This window comes from Fringilla coelebs (genome assembly GCF_963513975.1).
Source record: "Fringilla coelebs genome assembly, chromosome: 6".
NCBI classification, from domain to species: Eukaryota; Metazoa; Chordata; class Aves; order Passeriformes; family Fringillidae; genus Fringilla; species Fringilla coelebs.
In genome coordinates this window covers 47403107-47421487 of record NC_140034.1, presented here as the reverse complement: position 1 = coordinate 47421487, position 18381 = coordinate 47403107, and the positions used below count along the sequence as shown (strand labels likewise).

The following is an 18381-nucleotide window of genomic DNA, read 5'->3' as shown; positions in this document are numbered from 1 at the left end:
TCCTGGTTTCTAAGCTCCAGGACCAGTTTCTCTGGAAACAATTATGCCATAACTCTTCACCAAGTCTAATATTATTTTATGTCAAGTAGCTCTGTCTCAAAATGAAGGACTTGTTGTCTTCAAGACAAAGCTGGGCTGCTTGTCTTCTTTAGTCTGTGCAGGACAGTGAGGCCAGCATGATGAAGTGTACGAGGATCACCCAAGAGATACATTTTTTGTCTGTGTTTCCTTCATATGGCAGAACTGTTTAGTGAATGCTACCACAACAGTGAGGAGAGAGCATTTGCTCTGTTGGTGAGGAAAAATCAGTACTGGAGCAAAACCACGTGCCTTCAGCTTGCCACAGAAGCAGATGCAAAGTCTTTCTTTGCACATGACAGTGTCCAGGTAAGTTTTACATGCCCCCTGTGTCTTAAGCCAGACACAGGAGAGGGCAATACAGGGACTGAACAACCCAATGAATGTATTCCCCTGAGAACCGTTTTTCAGTGAAGGGACTCTGCTCTCCCCCTAGCAACAGACAAAAAGGACATTATAGCATGTCCTTGCCAGAGCAGCACAATTCCCCTTTCCCCACCCTCTCATCCAGCTGGCACACAGACCGGTGTGCTGAGGAGAAGGTTTAGCCCTTAATCCATCGTGTGCTTTTTATTCCTTTTTTGCTCACAGAGAAGCATCAGAAAAGCACTATAAATCTGCCTGGGGCATAATGAAGCTGCTCCAAGATGTGAGGTAACTCTTTGTTCAGATTCAAGAGAGAGCTCGCTGATAAAAGTTAAATTAAATTACTATTCAGCTTTGCTCTCACAACCTGACTTCTCTCTGCATACACAAAGCTAAATTAAGAGTGATGCTGCTTTTATCTCCCAGTGCCTGACTTGGGCTTCCTTAGTACTGCAGATGTTGCTTAATTCCATTTGGCTTGCTGTTCTTTCCACTGGTCTCCAAATAACTCTTTGCATACTCCACATCTGCAGAAGGACACACATTGAACCTGTTTGCTCTGAAGCTGTGAGGTTTTCAGAGCATTCACCGTCTTAGGAGTCACTGAACATAGGTGTGCTTCAACTGCAAGTATCTTTTTGTCTTATTAAAGCCATCTCTTCTCATCTTGACTTTCAGGCCTTCCTGACAAAAATATGGTGGGGAGACATGTCTACAAGTACACAGATCCTCAAGTTAATCTGTGCATTCTGGTGTCCTTTCCTAATCTACACCAATTTAATATCATTCAGGTATAAACATAACTATTTGGGAGAAAGAGATAAATAAGTAAGTGGTGAAAAATAAGCCATAAAAAATATTCAGACTCAAAATTTCTCCCTGAAGTAATTAAAGCAGTAACATCACCTGTGATCACCTAACCAAATGAGTTTTCTTTGGAGCTGAGTGATTTGTATGTCCTGTGCTAGTGTCTGTTGCCATACTTAAAAGATCAATGCCACGGTTTCACAGAGATCATTCTATTTTGCACAGTCCACAGGAAAGCTTGTTGGAATTCTGTCAGCTCCAGATTCTACACTGCAATGTGTAGAATATCTGCAGCTGTAGCACAATTTGTTTCTAGATTTGGAGATGCCTGGCTCAAACCTCAGTATCTTATCCAAGGAAAACAGCCATCACAAAGCAGTGTTATCAGCCACAAACCTTGATAACCATAAGTCAAGCTTAAAAACATGGGACTGACATTAAATAATCAGTCAATCAAAGTCAATTAAGATTTTCAAATTCAGTGCCTTACAATCTTAGGGTTTTTTTGAGAAAGAGTCCATGCACTATAAACACCAAGAAAACAAACCAAAAAACCCTGCGCTACAAAAATCAATCAACTAAATAAAATTAAAAAACAGAAAACAAAAAAAGAGCAGCCAAGCTCCTCAGGTGGTCATAAAAATTGTGGATCTGAAACTTTAGGAAAACCTCAAACATTCAGAGAATCATATCCAAATCATAAGAATTAGCAATGTGAAATTACATGTTATTATGAAATACATTCAGTTTCTTAATTCTTAAACTACATAAAAAACAAGAGCAAAACTTGTTTGGCAATGCTGACTTAAGATTTCCTTCTGCCAGTATCACTAAAGATAACCTTCTGGCTGCCAGATTCCCAGATTCATTTAATGTGATATTTTGGCAAAGTTTTCATGGAAAGGTTTGAATTATTATACATAACCAAAGCAATCCTTTCAAAATTTCCATTTTTTGCCTCCTTTCCCTGGAAATGCAAGAACTGTTACGTGTCCCCTACTGCTTCTGGCATTTCTCTTCTTAATTGCTACTAAGAGCAACTAGGAATGGAGCATTGAGCAATTATCTTCTAAGACGGACTGAGGGGTTTACTTCTGCTTAAATCCTAACTGTTTTGAGGAAACTGAGCATCCTGCTCCATTTTTGTGAAGCAGGCCAACTATCACTTCTCTGAATCTTGCGGGTGACTTCTCCTTAAGCCTTCTCCTTAAAAATAAACAGAATTTGTAAAGATAAAATTTATGCCCTATTTAACAGCTCCCCAGCAGAGCAGATCCAAGATACATACTCACAGTTCTGTATCAATGCCAATTCAGTAGTAAAACATGGCTAAGCACCATCTTTTATCTAATGAGTTTATTTCCTTACAGTGAGGAAAAACAACCAAAGAATGAGCCAGAGCCATTCAGAGAGCTGGACAGTTTGGATTCAGAGAGGACTCTGTTTTTCTCCAAAAAAGAAGATAGGTAAGTTTAAAACCTTCAGCTAATGCAGCTTTTATGACAACAAAGAACAGGACACTTCTTGTGTATTAGTGACCATCATCCTTAGATCATCAGTTAATGATCTAAGGAGCAGCTGAAGGGCCAAGAAAGTCATTACTCCTCAGGAAGTGCCCTTTGATTATTGCTGTCCCCTTTGATTACTGCTGTTGTTGCTCTCTAAAAGGAATATAGGAAAGTAAACAGCATTGCTTTGAGGAGACACCAGTTTAATTTTTCTGAGCAGGAAATTTCTACAAGAAATTAAGAACAACGAATTTACTTGGGAATCAAATAGCATTCCCTGACATTCCCATCAGCTCATGATGATTAATACATGATAGATTTTAGGAAGTTATCAGATTCATGAGCTGAGCAGAAAGGTTCTCAGCAAAGCTCACATCACTGCATATTTTCTTACAAAGGCGGACAGGGAATTTTACATCGACTCAGCTTCTCACGTGCTTAATATATATTTTAACAGGTGAGCCCCAAGGAACCTTATGAGTTAGAGGAAGCATCATATAAACGGGCAACTGAGCACAAAGGTTTTTTCAGTTGCTTGTGGTCAGTCAGAACTTTGATTCAGAACAGAATCCCCCCATACCTCTACCACACACATCACCAAACCCCGGGAGACCACAAGGACATAAGTCAGGATAAGCAGACTTTTGATTGGCACAAAGTCCTCTTAATGGCTAAATAGTGCTAAATTGCCACTTAGCTTTTCCATGATTTAAAGAGAACTCCAGAAATATGCAAGCAGTAGTAGAGAGGAAGCATCAGCTGCAGTGTGAAGTCCTGGACCAAGTCAGAGTTATTAAGTTCTATTTTTACCTCTGGCATTTAACTGCTGGTATATTGGAGAAAATCATTAGCTCTTCTCTCTCCCTCCCTAACCTATAAAATAGGTGTAAAATCATCTGCCTCTTGGGAACTATTTGTAAACAATATCATAAAGCACCTTCATATCCTGAGTGCAGCATGGTTTGGTCATTATATTCCATGTTCCAATTGCTATTATCCTAGCAATTTATTTTAACAAAGAGGCTCTCTCTGTCCCAGATCTATTTCAGCATCTAACAGTAAAGCTGCAATTATCTGTTTATGATATTAGTTTGTTACCATGGGAATGTATCTCATGATGTCATAAATTGAGAGGTTGTACAGAATCAGGCATATAGAAAAGACTGGCCACAAAGAGAACTTTTTCCTTGTAACAAATGTATTTAATAATTAGCAAGATCGTCAGAGGAAATTAAAAACCAGTGAAGAGTCATTGTTTATTTTCTGTGAGGTGAAATTGAAAACATACCCTAGTGTGCACATCCTTTGTTGGAGATCAAGCTTCTCAGAGTAAGAATCACAAAATTAAAGGTCCAATAACATCTCTAGCTTACACAGGAGAGCATTTTATGTTGAAACAAATCCTCACACAAAGATCAAATTGCTATCAAACTTGCATTTTCTGCACAGGATATTTTCCATTACCAATAGATACCACTTCATGTTCCAAAACACAGCAAAACAGCTGTAAATGTACAGGTCAAATTTCCCTTTAGTTACCAAAATACTTGCATCATTCCACACCACTCAAAAACTACCTTAATACATATTTTATGAGGTCAATTCTTTTTGCTAAAAGGCTTCTATATTGCTATTTTGCAAATCACTCTAATTTAATCACAAAGGGCAAGATGCCAGTTATGCAAAGCAACAAGGTATTCTTCAGTGGGTCTATCAGATTCCAGCAAGGATAGTTAAGAAACACAAGCATAACACGATCCAGCACTTAGAGACTGGGTCAGAAGTTCAAAGTCACAGCAACAACAAGACCTTCCACAGACAAACACTGTGAATTTAAATTTTAAAGCCAAAATAATTAAGAGCTGACTCAGGAAAAATTCGTTGGCATTTTTCTTTTCTTTCCTATTATTTAGGTTTATAAAGGCCAATTAGCCTTCCTCCTCTCCTTGTGCATTTAGAGTCCATGCAGAACACAATGAAGTTAACAAATAAAATTCATACAACTAAACTGAAATAATAAAAATGCTCACATAACTCTGAGGTGACTTTGTTTTTCAAAACCCTCTTTTTGATTTGAAATATTTCTGCTATGGTAATATGATTGCTCTGATTTCGACAGCCTTCCCCCTTGGCCAGCCCCAGCATCTGCCTGTTACTATCTTACAAGTTTTATATAGAATAATATTGAGCCTATTCCCATGAACTAATTTTAGGAGATTGTCACCAAGCATGTATTCTTTTTGGTTTGCAGAGGAAATGACACATTGGAAAAACAGAGCCCTTCTGCAAACACAGCATGGGCAACATTCATGTTTACCCGGTGGAGAAAATTCTGGAGTGCTCCTGTAACTGTGTTTATGGGGAATGTTATAATGTACTTTGCTTTTCTCTTTCTATTTACTTATGTCCTTTTACTGGACTTTAAACCACCTCCACCTCAGGGTCCATCTGTTAAAGAAATTGTGCTCTACTTCTGGGTGTTTACCCTTGTCTTGGAAGAGATCCGACAGGTGAGTAACCTGCATCACCTTAGTGCCGACACAGCAAAAGCTGCAGCAACATTTGCAATAGATTTACAATCTGTACAACTGTACAGGCTTGGACATTTCAAGGGTCAGGTGCACAGAACAACACAGAACTTACCTCATCCTAAGCATCTCCCCTCTCTCTCCCAGAGCAAGCTCTTCCTCCCCCATATAAACCTAGATCACTACCTCTGTTTTTCCGTCCTACTGCAGCCTTAGCCAAGTCAAGTGGGCTGCCAGCATTCAGATATTTTCTGCTTTGAAAAGTCCCTCTCTGATTTCACTCCACAGAACGAGGTCCTCCCACCACAAACAATATAAGTTGGAAGTTATATTCTACACCTGGAAACACAGCAGACAGCTCTACATCCTTTTAGGAGATTCTTCCCCACTGGGGACTGTTTAAAAAATCACAAGTAAATGAACTCAGATTATTTGTGGCTTTTCCTAAAATAATTTTCAACTCAAAATATTAGCAGATCTCTTTTAGGCTTGCTTTTCTTAAAAAACACCTAACCAAACAAAACCACCAACCCCCAAAAGCCCTTCTCCATTACTGGTTTTGGAAAGTCCTCAGTTTAAAAACTGAAACAATAACAGTGGTGCAAGTGCGTTGCAACTGTGGGTTCCACAAAGGTCTTTAAACACAAAAAAATAAAGGAGTTGCAATCATTTACTCTGGAAGAACCAGTAGGTGCTCATTATTTAAGCAAAAGAGACAGGAAAGTTTGTCACAATTTACTTGAAATTATGCAGCAAGGCCATTAACAGAGAAGGACATGGAAAATATCTGGATCAAAGAACATTTCATTATAAACCTGTAAAACATGAAGCTTGCCAGGCTAAAACCCAATTAAGAAAGCCAACTCCTTGCCTAGAAAATCAAATGTGCTTTCACTGACAATTCCAGCACAGAAATGCCTTATTACACTCAGAATTTGTTTTTGCTCTTTGCAATGAAAGAGAAAAAGGCAAACAGGTATTATGTTAAAACTCAGAAGGAAATAGTGAAAGTGGAAAGCTATCAATACCAATGGTTATTTCTCTTTTTCAGAGTTTCTATACAGATGAAGACACAAGCTTAATGAAAAAATTTAAACTGTATGTGGAGGATAACTGGAATAAATGTGATATGGTGACCATCTTTCTCTTCATAATTGGAGTAATCTGCAGGTATATATTTGCATCAGTAGCAAGGGCTCTGCACATTGAGTCTCATGTGCATGAGAGGACAGGCTCCAACATTCATTTTTACAGGCTTTGAGATGTGCTTCTGCAGTAGGAGCCTCTAAAGTTGATATATTCAAACATATGTACTGAAAAGCTCTGCTTTGTTTGTTTTCTGAAATCCCTTTTACTCAAAGTACCTTATTTTTTATTATTTGTTAATAAATCTCATTGAAGCCAAGAGAGAGAAAAGAGTGTTCCTCCATCTTTTGGTTATTTCTCATCACTGCACAGACATCAGCAGTACTTGCTGTGAGCTGACATTTCATTCCATGTCTTCTGCAGGATGCTGAACTCAACTTTTCAAGCTGGCCGTACAATACTTGCCATTGATTTTATGGTGTTTACACTTAGACTTATCCACATTTTTGCAATTCACAAACAGCTTGGACCAAAGATCATAATTGTGGAAAGGATGGTAAGCGTGCAGTTTGTCTCAAATAAATACTTGTGCCTTCTAAGAAACAGAGTAGGAAATCTTATATTTAGAAAGGAAATAACTTTATAATCTGTCTTTATATTTACATATTTACATTTTTAAGGCCTGTCATTTTGCATATTCCTGTATTCCATTATAGATGGAATGTTTGAAGTAGATCCTTTCACAGACCTCCATAATGCAGTAAGCTGGTCCCAATTTATGAATCCTTGTACCTTACCTAATAATTTATCCTCAGATCTGACTAACAAAGAACAATCTTTGCCTTACTGCTATTCCTCCTACTTCCTAAGCTGCGTGCATCCAGGGCAAAGACCTCAGGCAGATGACAGGCCATGTACAGAAGGGCAGGGCTTCCAATAAATGACTTGGGGAAACAAATCATGTTTTTTTCAGTAAGTGGTGGTGGGGGGAATCCATGAAAAAGGATATTTACAAGTTTCCTACAGGAGTTATTCTTACATGTACTTTTTAGCTCCCTGTTACATCGAAAACATTAGTACTTTGTCAGCAGATGTTGGAAGATGTTGATGAAGTATTTTTATTTATTACTGCTCTTGTGCAAGAAACAAGACATTGGGATTACAGCTACTGTACTTGGGTATGCATTAGTATGTTGAAATAGCTTTTTATTTAGGCATGTTAATCCTCCAGGTCAATTAGTTCATGCTAACTGATTAATAGAGTTCATCTAATTGTAAGTACCATTACAGAATCTACAAATATTTGACTTGTGACTCACAGCAGAACTCAGTAAAAGCTCTACAGTCTAAACAAATCCATACATTGAATAAACATAACTACCAAGCTATTTGGATTTGTCTACAAATGCAATAACTGAAACTCTGAGATGACATTTGGTTGGACTAGCAAAAGGGTAAATGGCAAATAAATATTTGTTCTTGTTCATTATCTAACTTATGGCATTAGCAGACTTCTATTGTGAGAGAACAAGTCAGAGCTACCGCTCCTAACCCTTCCTTTGCTGCCTGCCAAGCTAAACCAGGGCCTTGAACAACTCCTACCTGTGCCCACTCTGCTGGCACCTGAAGTCCTGAAGGACAACACTGGAGTTGGGAAGATGCAAACAAGAACATAAACAGCAGCCTAGGAAAAGTCCTGCCAGGGACCTTTCATCTTAGCCCCACCCAAGCCAACACAGCACCTCAGCTTTGGCATTTCAGTGTTGAACCTTACATCAAAGGAAGAAACAGTGAAGGTTACTTCAGTAAATGAAACCTGCCTGAAGGGTTCAAGCAAAATCACCTCCCTTATTTTAGAGAGAAACAATCCCAGATGGTCTCTTAGTGTCTTTCCCCTTTATATCCTTGCTACAGATTTGCTGAAACAGGTCTGGTAATTGCTAAAATTCCAGAAAATTCATTTCCAGAGAGACTGTAGATTGGAAAAAAATAGTTCCAGACTTGTCACCACTGTCCCATCAACATGATACCATTGCAGTCCTAAATTTTAGATCACCCAGAAAACAAAATGGATTAATGGAAGTCAGATATCAACTCTGTCTTGCCTGGCTTAGAGATGATGTTTCTTATCAGAACTTCAAGTAACATCCTGGAGCTCTGAAATGCCTATGCTTTTGGGTAACTGTACAATCCTATAATCTAATTGAAAGGAATCTACAGTCCCTAATGAACTCTGTCAGATCAGATGGGGAGAGGATTAAGTGTTCCTCTTCCACCAGGGAAAAATTATTGCACTTGATATTCATATTAGATTTTTTTTTAAAGTAAGTGTTTTAGGATTCAATTACTTCTGCTTCTGTAGAGAAACACAATGTTTAAAAGCAGGAAGCCCCAAAAAGAATCTTTCAGATGCATCACTTAGCTTGAAAACCGAAGACAGAAGGAACACGATCCTTGCAGCCTTCACTGCCTGCTGTATCAGTGGCTCAGGGCTCATTCATGAGCACTGACTGCTACCAGGATTCTCTGCTGCAGAAGAACTCTTGTAATTCACGGGAAAGCAGTCCATGGTACAGAGATAGCTCACAGAAAATAGGCAAGCTTACAGAAAATATGCATTTAAAAGATAAAATGTCACAGTCACTTCAAATGTGTTTCATTTTTAAATGTTTGATGATCGGAAAGCAAGATTTTAGTTTAAAATGTGTCTTTGTCTAAATGAGCTATCAAAGAATGCTTACTACAGGCCATGGAATATATGGTAACAGCAAGGTCCGATGAGGCATTCTGCGCATGGAACTGTATCCTATTCCACCTCCTTTAACCTAAACAAGCTTGTACAGAAACAGAATTGTTTGAGCCATATTCATACAGAAAGAGTACTGTTCCTTGACTATTCTATCACAGTCACTGCCCCTCCTTTTCTCCCCTCCCCCTCTATTTTGTAGATGAAGGATGTTTTCTTCTTTCTGTTTTTCTTGAGTGTGTGGCTCATTGCCTACGGTGTGACAACTCAAGCTCTGCTCCATCCCGATGACAGCCGAGTGGAATGGATATTCAGAAGGGTTCTGTATCGTCCCTACCTGCAGATATTTGGCCAGATTCCACTGGATGAAATAGACAGTGAGGAAACTTCTTTCCCCCTAAATTGGCCATTTTTGAATGCACACTTCTGATGAGAGCATAGAGTTCCTTCCAAGAGCCCTTTTTTAATTTTGCTTTTTTAAATCTTTGTCCTACAGGCCAAAGCTTACACATTACTGTCACACAAGTAGTGTACTTGCAAAGAGATAATGGGCATTGTGGAGTTACATTAGCACGTAAGGGCTGGCCCTGTTTAGATAAGCTCTCAGAAACACACAAGGATTTGCAGTTTTAAAGGCTGGCATACCTGCTTTCATTTCAATCCATTTCCTTTCAGTGTAACCTAGACCTAGATAACCCTCTGTAAACTCAAATAGTAAATAACAGCACCTCCACACATTTTGGCAGTAGTTTAATGCAACAGTGTTAAAGCAGTACTGCTGCGCCCATAAGCAAACACGTTTTAAAATAAAATCACTCCAGAGCATTTATTTACTCTGGAGATAAAGCTGCCCAAATCAAATAAAGCTAGTTATTGCTTATGTGCAGCATTGCAAACAAAACAACATTAAAATAATCACAAGACACTGAAATAATTAGACATAGAAGTTCAAAGGCAACATTTCTGATATGCAAGCAGGTAAAATACAGAACAGGTCACTCACCTCTCAGGGAAGTCTGCAGTAACACCACAGCATTTAGTCAGTGCTATATGTCACAACAATAATGAAGTGGGAGTCAAACTTGTAGCAATATAAAATAGAACCCAAAAATGCCATAGACAGAAGCAAACTACTAAGCATTCTCTCATGCTCACTGTGCTTAGTAAGAAAAAGCATGTCTTCAAAAAGCCAAAACACCTGAATGACAAGAGAGAGGAAAGTGATTCATAGAGTTAAATACCTATGGTGTAAGCATGTACAGCACAATCAGTCACCCCTATTTCCATTAAAGTAATCGGAAAGGAACAAACACTTCTGAAATATAATTCAACTCATCTGCCAAAAAGTCAGGCATAGCCCTCCCTAGAAAGGTGTGTTTCTCTCCACTGAAACTCCAGTGGGTGTCTCTACCTGGGAAAATAACTGGTTAAGAGTAACAGAGGAAAAAAAACCAATTACATGGGCAACTTCCAGAAGGGATTGATTCATCCTAGGGCCCTCTGGGTCTTATTCTGTTTAACATCTTTCTGAAATATATGGAAAGGGAGAGGGGTAATGAGGAGGACAAAATTTGCTGACAAAACTACATCACTGGGTAGCAAAGACAAAAACTGACACCTAAGAGAGGCAGAGGAGTCTCATGAGTGCTGAGTCACCAAATTAAATTCAGTGCAGATAAGTATAAGCTAGTGCCCTTGGTGAAAGAAATCCCAGCTTGGTGAGCTTTGATACAGCCGCGTGCTCTAATGAATGTAACAAGGGGGTTATCTGTAGCACCAGGGAAAAGGATTACTAGGGAAAAAATAGAAGGGAAAAAAAGTAAATATCATTATGCTACTCTAAACTTGTGGGTTTAATTCACAGCTGGAGACAGAATACAGCACTAGGCCTCTAGTCTGATGCAGTAGAACCAGACCTTCTTCTTAACCTCAACCTCAGATACACAAAGCACTTTCAATTTAAAATGAGGAACCAATGCCCTTCCCAGCTTTTACTGAGTTTTCTCCTCCAACCCACGTGCCAGGCATGAGAACACAAGGATATGGGGGAACACAGAGGAGGTTTGATTTTGAGAACTCAAAACTAGTCTAAAAAGAATACAGCCCTTTCAATACAACCCCTTTTATGATGAACACTACTACAAAGTGACAGACATCTTGCCACTAAATGAGCAGCCAAGTTGTGGAGGTCTGCAGCGTCCTAGGGCTGCAAATATCTTGCACAACAATCCAATGTCTTTTAATCTACACAATCTGATTACACTTCCACAAAACCAAAGAAAGAAACACAGCATTAGGATTTGCCATAACTATTTTTTTCCCTCCATCTTCCTTTGCAGCATCACGAACATATCCCAGGAACTGCACGTTTAACCCCCTGCAGATTCTGCAGGAGAACACGCCATCCTGCCCCAACAGCTACGCCAACTGGCTCGTCATACTCCTGCTGGTCATCTTCCTACTGGTCACAAACGTCCTCCTCATGAACCTCCTGATTGCTATGTTCAGGCAAGAGGGATTTCACTACCTATTAGGACAGGGCTACAAAGCCTTAAGTGGATGCCCACATTTTCTACCTCACTGCTGGCTATTCCTTTTAAAATACACTCGTAATTTTCCTAATGAATATTACTTGGGGGTTGAAAGGCAGAATCCTGTGATCAGACAGCTCTTAAGTTTTCATTATCCTTACTCTGGTCACATTGGAGACAAGGAGAAAAGAAGCCTCTTTTACTGCTAAAAATTCTATTAAACATGCACAGAAGGGTCCGAGTCCCTGGCTGTGGAACCACAAATCTGCAGGTGCACAGCAGCCATAAACTTGGCAGACTTTACAGTGGATGATTTGCACATCAGGGAAATGCTTGTTGTCAACACAGTTAATAATGATTCATTTGGTTGAAGAACCGATGTGGCATGTTTGCTGATATTTCCTGAGAAAAGTAGAATTATCTTTCTTAAAAAAAAAAAAAAAACAAAAATGCCAAGCAAAACAAATGTATCTTTTAACATTTGAAGACTGCAACTGCAGTTCTTGTAATATCTAAGAATTTGCACAAACTTTAGATTAAATTAATACTACTTGCTGACCTTGCTGTTCCTTTTTTAAAGTAAACACAGAACTAAATTTTGTTATATTCATCTTTAGATTGTTGTGGTAAAAGAGTTACATGCTTTTATTCCTCTCCCCCTCAAATTACAGTTACACTTTTCAAGTTGTCCAGGGCAATACAGACATCTTCTGGAAAGTGCAGCGCTACAACCTGATTGTTGAATACCATGGCCGGCCTGCCTTAGCACCACCATTTATCATTATCAACCACATTACTCTGGTTCTCAGAAGGCTCTTCAACAAAATGGAACACAAGAAAAAACACCTGGGTGAGTTGTTAACAAATGTGATCAAGCAACTCTAGAGCCTGACTCTCTCCAAGGACATGGCGCATACACAAAACAGCAGAGCAAGATGGATTTCCTTAAGCTGAGAGTTACAATTTATTTTTAACAAAGAGTGCCAGGAGAATACAAAAAAAAAAAAAATTAGATTTATAATTTAAACTATAAACAGTTTCCCACAGTGCATTTCTTGATGCATCATAGTTACTACAACAAAGGTATAAAATGGGTTATGGGTTATAGGGATTTGATTTCTGAAGATTTAACAATCTATAGGTTTAAGGAATAGTTGTTTCATTTGTTTCTGAGTTTAAGTAATTATTAACCCTAAAAAAACCCCCTTCCTTTAGCATAGCAATTTTTCACAACTAGTATCAGAGAAAAAGGGGTAAAATATAATTCTTATTTTTCCTACAGAAAGAGATCTTCCAGTGGGCCTCGATCAAAAAATCATAACATGGGAGCTGGTGCAAAAAGAACATTATCTCGTAAACCTTGAGCAAGAAAAGAAAGAAAGCAACGAAGAAAGGCTGAAGGCCACATCTAATAAGTAAGTTATTCTGACCCACAGGAAGAGTAACTTGCAAGCCTTCAGCTTTCAGTGAGTTCAGCATTGCAGTTCTTGTAAAGCTTATATAAAGGTTCCAACTGGAATGCAGTTAGGAAACACAGAGTCCGTGATAAAAACGTGAGAGGCCAGCATCACTACAATGTTAGAGTGTTTGTCACTCCTGAAGTATGTACAGTTATAGACCTGCAAGTTCCAGCCAAATCTTTGGCCAAGCTCAATTAAAATCTTATTCATGAAGAAAATGGTGGAAAACCAGTTTGTTTGCTAGCCTGCAGTATGCGTAATTTCATCCCCTGTAGGAATGCAACAGAGACTTTTGAATGGAAGTTTACGATAACTTGAATTAGCCACAGATGCAGAAGAACAAATACTTATGCCTTTGTGGCATGGGACTGAGTCTCCATTTGTGTACCTCTCTATATTTCCCCACTAGGAATATCACTTGAATTGGTTTAGTCTGATAAAGTATAAATCCTAGATTATTATTCAGAGGTTTAAACCTTGAAGTGAGACACAAAGTAGTATATGCAGGAAGAACAGAAACATCTAAGACAGAAAAGCACTCCTTAAAGAAGCTTCTAACACATATTCCAGCTGTTTTCTCTTACAATAAAAAAGACTTCAAATAGAGAAGCAACGGGTGCAAAAGTTACCATAATAAGAAAGTTCCATGGAAATGTTCCTTTGCTGTCTGCTTTTTTTCAAAATAAACCTCTAACTCACAAAAGAGCTGGAAACCAGAACAGCATACTTCCATTCTTGGAAAACACTCCTCTTCCTCTAATTCACATAGACCCTTAATTCATAAAAATTTAGAATTATTACATAGGTTTAAACTTGATTCTCATAAGCAGATCACTGACAAAGCCCAGGAGTGAGAACTTAATTGTTGAGATAATGTAATAAATGTATGTGCAATTGCTTCCAAACAAAGGGTACTATATCCTTTATATAATAAAGATGGTATGTTGTAGGTGAAGTTACTGGAGGGGAAAAGTGAGAATCCATTTGGCTTCACAATATTTCAAGTATACCTGAGCCAGAGAAAGACTGGAAGAGATTCAGAACCCCACCACCCCTATGGTTTTTATTTTTGCTCTTAGGTGGTAGCAGTGTGGTTTTGAAATCTTAGGAAACCCTCAGGAAGTGATTCTTTGAACTTTGGCTACACTGAACCAATCTCAAAATGCATTAGACCCACCCAGCAGCAGGTCTTTCACATAGATGGGATTGGAACATTGCCTGTAAGAGGGAAACTTTGAGAGTAGCTAGGAGAAACCAGAGAGGGATTTGCTGACTCTGTGGGGAATCAGATGCTAGGAATAAGGAACTGATGGGAGAACAGGTGAAAGGATGCAGAAAGCATGGAGTTAATTCAGCAATTTGGAGGCACTTAAGCATGTGGAAGTTCCTTAAGCAATCCCTGTGGACTGCAGGGAAAAAAAGCCATTTGACTGTCAAGCCAGCTTCCAGAAATGAAAGTTTGCATAAATTTTAAGTGGCTTATCTCTGTTGTGGCCTCAGTTCTCACACCAGGATCAGTTTCCATTGGGTACTGATGTTTCCAGGTAGTAAAGACACAAATGGCTCAAAAGACAGAGCAGCTCCTTTCTGCTGCCCTTGATTTCCACAGCAACTGAGGCTAAGTGGCCCTCACCAGAAGCTGAATAGCTGCCCTGACCTGTCATCTGTGAGTCCCTGGGCAACAGGTGCAGGAGAGTGTTCCAGAGATGCTGCTCTGCCAAAAAAATACTTCTGTGAACACCTTAAAAGGAAAAAAAAACTTTTAGAGGGTTGTGGGATGTCTAAGCAGCACAGAGCTGCAGTGAAGGGCCATGGGTATAGTAAAATTAGACATGGTTTGTGTTTTAGGATTTCTTCTGAAGCCTCTCCTTTTTGCTCAAGGTGTTTGCATTGTTTCGACAGGGTGGATAATTTGTCAAAGTATTTTAGAGGGTTGAAAGAACAAGAAAAACGATTTAAAGTCTTGGAAGCCCAGGTAAGTAGTATTTTCTAGGCATTTATATCAGCCGTAGGATTTCACCATCTTTCTCTCATTTAATGGTGGTTTGGCAGACCCTACTTAGGGATAAAGGGACAGAAAACCAGATCTGTATTATGGCTTCACTTTCCTTATTGCTTTCTGGTGATAAACATATATAAAGAAAAATTTATGAACTCCTGTAGAAAGGAGAAAAGGCAATACAACATTTCTTCCTCTCTTTGGTAGTTTACTCAAGAGTGTTTATTTCCTTTGTTAAGGATGCTTCTGGAATGAAATGCTTCATCTTCCCCCCTCTATTCTTGTCCTTCTCCTAATATTTTCTTTTTTTTTTTTTTTTTAATGTCAGCTTGGAAAATACATTCTGTCTGATCTGACCTTATCTTCTTGTACATCACTTTTTCTAATTTTCTTAAGATATCAAGTATCAACACTCAAAAGGGAAGTGTCCAACATACAATTATGAAATCCAAATAATAGTAGGAAATTCTGTCTTGAGCTTTTGATGACAAATCCTTGCAATATAAACAAACAACATTTCTTACACAGCCTGAAAATGTTAAACCACCTGCTATATAGCACAACTCTCATTGTTTTCTTTATCTCTGTGACTCTCCTGTATAATTTTGGCCTCGCTGAAAATTCTTTATCTTAATACTCCTGCTACAGTTTCCGTCTCCCTTCTTATCCCTTTTATGGCTTCCTGAAAAAAGTCAGGCTATACAGGTCCAACAGAAACACACAAGGAACGCTTTATTAAGTTTGTGCCAGCTTGAGGTCTTGCAATATCCTCACAAAAGAGGGCAGGTATTTAATCACTACCTATTTTGTAGATTTGCTACTGTACAGCTGTTATCTCCTCCATGGCAGAGGTTTTAACCAAAACCAACCTCTTGTGCACTCAACCAGCTCCAAACTATACATGTAAGTACTGAATACAATCATGGAAAAGCTAATTAATAAAGCTGAACAATGTAGTTTAAAAATGCAAGGTGGAAAAATAAGATTGGAAAATAACCCCATAAGGAGCTTGTGAGAGGTAACGAGAATATAAACAGGGAACAGAATATTTTTAGTTCAGAATGAAAAAGTTACCTTTTGTAAAATACATTTAAAAGCTTTGAGGCAAGGGCTGTCACTCAGGGTGAGTTAGAATAATCTCACCCAGTTCAAACACACGAACAAGTATCTATTTGCAACCAAGGATTGCCTTGGGGGTTTCTTGAGTCCATGAGATAATCCTACAGAAGTATTACAAAAGTATTTTAAATGCATTGCAATTATCATTAAAAATAAAAACTGAGCAAGTCTCCTAGAATTTTTTTAATTAACAGAATTCAGTTGCCTTTAGAGCTGCACCCATTTCTGTCAGTTAAGAATCGTGTTCTGTGTCCCAGGGCTCCAGTGTATGAAGTTTTAATCATTAGAGACAGGAACAAGCTATTTCTCAACCACTGCAGGATATCCAACACAATCAAGACGTTGGATATCCTTCTTAATGACCTATTTCAACATCAGCCTAATGCTACTACACAAAATAGCCTTCAAAACCCATAAACTGAGCACATATATACACTACATGGAAAAAAGTAGCTGGAAAACTCAAAGTCACAACATGACAGGACCTCAAGTCACTCAGATTTGAGCTAACGTCAAGTTTTACTTAATTCTGTCAGAAGTTTATATAACACTTATGAGAGTTGCATCATTATCAGTATTCCAATAAAAAAAATGCCATCCCATAGCAGGCTTCCCAGACATTTTAATACTGTAACTGCATTTAAAAAATCAGAAATTTAAATAGCTGAAAAATGCCTGTATTTATAATTTGCTGAGTAAATGCAAAGTAATACAATCTCCAGTGCCTTTTTTTTTGATATTTTAAAGTTTCTTAAACAATTACTACTATGTGCCCCTTGTCCTAAGGCTTTTAAAGAAGTACATGACTTTCCCAATTCTATTAGGTGTGAAGAGTGCCAACACAGAAGTGCCTTTACCACAAAGAAGTGAAAGAGAAGAGCATGCAGATCAGTTTGAGACTGACATCGAATACATGGATAATTAAATTTATATTCTATTTCTTCACATTAAACCTTTTGTCCTACTGAACTGCTGTAGAAGTAAAATCCTAATCTCTTGAAGGCCTAAGAGAGCAACAAGCTCTCTATGCTAAGCACTATTAGTGCTTGACATTCCTAAGGATTTCTTGGTCTTTCTCCTTCAGTTTCCCAGGCTTCCCTTCCTGCTGCTCCCATAGCACTCAGTCCTTCTCCAAAATCATTCCACAAACAGCATTAAAACTTTCTCCTCCGGGGTGACTCTACCACCTTATTTTCTAAACACCACTTGTTCTCCAGATACCACACCCTCAATTCACCATCATCACTGCCAAATTCACATTTCTCTGTTCAAGGGAGACTCCCTTTGGAAGGGCAGTCATTTACGCATGTAAAAAAAAAGCTCCTTCCTAGGCCAAGACATTGAGCTTGTACTCCTGAGCTGCTTAGAAAAGGAAATCAACAAATAGTTTCCAAGAAAAGGGCCTGAATACTGAAACATTACAAAACATGTTCCTGGAGTTCCTACAACTCCCAAACAATTGCACTCACCAGCTTGTCTTCCCACACTGACTCCTGTGAGGTATTCTTTTGCTGGTATTGCTTCTTAAGGGCTCCTCAGTCAACCACAGAGAGTGGAATCACCTGAATTTTGTTGGTGCCATGCCTCAACCCAGCTGCTGCCAGTTCCCTGCTGGAAAGGAGCCTCTGCCTCCATGTATCACACCACATGGAAGACCTCCTCTACATGTAAGCATCTGATTTCATTTTACTCTTCTTTCTCAAGGATCAGAGGAAAAAACCAAATCAACTAAGAGACTTTAAAAAACAAGAATGTGTACCAAGAATGAATTATCCTGCAGTCCAGGAATTTGGGCTGTTTGTGGCTTTTTCCATTACTTAAGCTGGCTTGTACATTTTTAGCATATAAAAACTCACTGGCTTTATTGGAATTTTGCAAGATATACCACTAAAATATCAATACCATCCTTTAAGGGGAAATTTCTTTGGAATAATATAAACAGCATCAGAAGGGGGAAGTATTGGGCTGCGTCTGACTCTGATACAAATTTCAACTGCATTTCCTCACATGTATAATATTGCCTCTATGCAATGTAATTGTAGATTGCATAAAAGCTTTCTGTTTCTAGAGGCGGAAAAAAAAATCTCAGCTCTGACAAAAACTCACCTTTTATTAACAGATATTAATCTTGTTATGATGGCTTAATGAAACAG

At 38.6% G+C, this 18381-nt stretch overlaps 1 protein-coding gene across 1 annotated transcript in view; it reads left to right on the top strand.

Annotated features, from left to right (window-relative positions):
- Nucleotides 1–17153, top strand: part of TRPM5 (transient receptor potential cation channel subfamily M member 5) — a gene marked incomplete at both ends in the record, with an annotated part of 35531 nt that extends 18378 nt beyond the window's left edge. Inside the window, 13 exons of the mRNA XM_084207212.1 lie at nt 242–387; nt 1123–1235; nt 2622–2717; nt 5011–5269; nt 6339–6457; nt 6797–6929; nt 9322–9496; nt 11459–11627; nt 12322–12500; nt 12933–13065; nt 15013–15085; nt 15922–16012; nt 17053–17153. Coding sequence (XP_084063338.1) covers nt 242–387; nt 1123–1235; nt 2622–2717; nt 5011–5269; nt 6339–6457; nt 6797–6929; nt 9322–9496; nt 11459–11627; nt 12322–12500; nt 12933–13065; nt 15013–15085; nt 15922–16012; nt 17053–17153 — 1787 coding nt within the window. The remainder of the gene's footprint in view (nt 1–241; nt 388–1122; nt 1236–2621; nt 2718–5010; nt 5270–6338; nt 6458–6796; nt 6930–9321; nt 9497–11458; nt 11628–12321; nt 12501–12932; nt 13066–15012; nt 15086–15921; nt 16013–17052) is intronic.
- Nucleotides 17154–18381: the final 1228 nt, after the last annotated feature.